Here is a 2,861-nt window from a genome sequence, read left to right as displayed (position 1 = left end):
AGAGTGGGACATGAAATTCCGTAAAAACGCTGATAATTTAGTTTGATGTAGGCTATAAATCATTAATTAATCTGAACCATTACTTTTTAATGGTGAAATGGAATTTCTAAAATGCCATAACTTTATACATAGGCCTACTTCTTTCAAGCATAAAATCCCACTATCATGTTAGAGCTTTTTATCACAATAAATTATCATCTAAAAGGGATAGTCCTGCATTGGCTTTGTTCTGCATGCAAACTTAGGCTGCCTGCAGAAATGAAAGCTGAAATTAAATCTTTAGATTAACCATATGTGTAGCCTATACCAAGATGACCACCAAAAGAGAACCAAACTTTTTAAATCGTCCACCGTTCTTTTTCAAATACAATGTTTTGCTTTTTTCCCCCTCTATTAATTTCCCTTGGTGACGTTCCTTCGCCATGTGATCAGAGCACTGGTATAAAGCGCGATGGAAGATCCGCCCTCTTTAGGATTCAGGTTCGGCCTTTTTCAGGTCCTTTAAACACACTTCAAACTACCATCCGAATGATGCGCTACTGAAAAAACGAAAAAATCCATAAAACACATGAAAGTGCTTGGAAAACGGGACATCTCTTACCGCCGGCGTGCTCCTCTCATCCCCTCATATGAGTTGTCTTGAAAGAGGGCAGAGTAGCACGGGCAGCATCTCCTCTTCCTATCCGCCGTAGCTTCTGGGAGCGCACAGCACAGTGCAGCGCTCTGCATAACCAGCCGTGAGCCATGACTCTGAGCTCCGAGATGTCGGATGCCTCCATCCTTTCGGAAGAGACCGACATCGACGTGGTCGGCGAGGGGGAGGATGGGGACAGCCAGACGCGCTCCTACGTAGACGAGGTGGCGCAGATGCACGATGATCTCCTGGCTGGCTCCCCGCCATGCCTAGACATCTCCTCGTCCCGGGATCCGTACAAACCAGCCAGTAAGAACATCCTGGTGAAGCCCCCATACTCCTACATCGCCTTAATCACCATGTCCATTCTCCAGAGCCCCAAGAAGAGGCTCACCCTCAGCGAGATCTGTGATTTCATCAGCAACCGTTTCCCGTACTACCGGGAAAAATTCCCCGCGTGGCAGAACTCAATCCGACACAATTTGTCACTAAACGACTGTTTCGTCAAGATACCGAGGGAACCCGGAAACCCCGGGAAGGGGAACTACTGGACCCTAGATCCAGAGTCCGCCGATATGTTCGACAACGGTAGCTTTCTGAGACGACGGAAACGCTTCAAACGACAGCAGCAGCAGGACTTGCTGCGGGAGCATAATAGTTTTATCCCCGCTGCTGCGTACGGCTATGGACCTTACGGCTGCGGCTACGGTATCCAGCTGCAGTCCTACCACACACACTCTGCGCTTTTCGCGTTTCAGCAGCAGCAACAGTCCAGGCATTCACACACTGGGACCATTATCTCGGCACCGTCCTTGCCCACCTCCAGTGACTTGGCGAGGAGCAGGTTCTTACCCCAGCTCAGTCCCAGCCTGGTTTCACCCATACACACTGCAGCCAAGTCCAGCTCGCCTGTCCAGCGCTCTACCTTCTCCATAGAGAGTATCATTGGGAGTTCGCTGAGCCCTGCGCACACTCACTGTGCTTCGCGGACTTCTACTGTTGTTCCAATGTTATCGTCTTCCCTCGCGCCACAGTCGCCCAACCAGCCGCTGAGTATGCACCCAGGAACTGTTTTACACATGGTCGAGAACTTTCCCAACATAATTCTGAACGGTACTAGTGGCTGTTAATTTCTATAAACTAACTTCCAAGTTTTCAAGAAACACAAACAAAAACGCCCCCTCTTTGAAGGTAGGATTATTTTTGTATGTTTTTTGGTAACACGCAGCTGAATGATGGACATTAACACTATTCGTGCCAATTCATTCTGTAAAAAAAATATTAGGCTATATTTATGTTAATACAATTTTAGTGTCAATCTAATTTTCTCTCCACGAACTTTCATTGTTTATGAAGTGATTCATTTAAGTCTAGGGCGTCTCAGGATATCGACTAAATGAAAGGTTATACATGATCACGTCTCAAACAATGTATATTGTGTCAAACACACATGTTTTTTAGTTTGGCATTTTTTTTTACTCTTTTGATTTGTGCTCTGTATTTAAAAGACACAAATATGAAGGTCATTCATTTATATGCAGTGTGTGCTTATTTCAGTAATAAAACATTGTACATTCTTTGGCAAGTATTGTATAATCGGAGTGTGATATTTTTTACACGGTTTGTTTTTCAATGAGAATAAATATTGTTTTACAAAAAAAGACATTTGCCTGGAAAGTCATTTTTGGAGTAAGTAATATAGCCAAATGAAGGTCCACAGTAGATCACGTGCATGAAGTGTTGTTGTTTTAAAAATACCTATAATTTTCATTTTTGTTAAGAATCCTATTCCCAAAAAGTAAAATACAATGTAGGCTATTACTTATTGAGTGGAACCTGTAAAAATAGGACTGAACAACAGTGCACATAATACTAATATCAATACTACTAGGCTACTACTTTTAGAATAATAAATTGATAGGCCTATTATAACTACTCGACTGCTGCCGTTTATAATAATACGACTTACTACTACTAATAATAATATAAATACATCTAGGAATAGCTGTTACAATTACCCATGGACATTGTTAGTTGGTTCCCATATACAAAGCAACAACAGAGTGTATTCCTCTGTTACTTATCTTCCAACTTTTACTAGTGGTTCAGCACAAATACTGAAATAGATGAGTGCGAATCAGCTGTAAGAACATTATTCTTACATTAAATAATAATTAACTTTCAGTGTAACATTGCCCAAACTAGAACCATTACTTTCAACAGGCCC

At 42.4% G+C, this 2,861-nt stretch overlaps 1 protein-coding gene across 1 annotated transcript; it reads left to right on the top strand.

Annotated features, from left to right (window-relative positions):
• The first annotated feature begins 461 nt into the window (after nucleotides 1–461).
• On the top strand, nucleotides 462–2,290 carry LOC110509574 (forkhead box protein D1). Its single transcript, XM_021590541.2, has one exon. It carries the CDS (start codon nucleotides 745–747, stop codon nucleotides 1,762–1,764), a length of 1,020 nt encoding a protein of 339 aa, XP_021446216.1. The 5' UTR covers nucleotides 462–744; the 3' UTR covers nucleotides 1,765–2,290.
• The last annotated feature ends 571 nt before the right edge of the window (nucleotides 2,291–2,861 follow it).

Source organism: Oncorhynchus mykiss, chromosome Y (assembly GCF_013265735.2).
Source record: "Oncorhynchus mykiss isolate Arlee chromosome Y, USDA_OmykA_1.1, whole genome shotgun sequence".
NCBI classification, from domain to species: Eukaryota; Metazoa; Chordata; class Actinopteri; order Salmoniformes; family Salmonidae; genus Oncorhynchus; species Oncorhynchus mykiss.
This window is presented reverse-complemented; position numbering and strand designations above follow the sequence as displayed.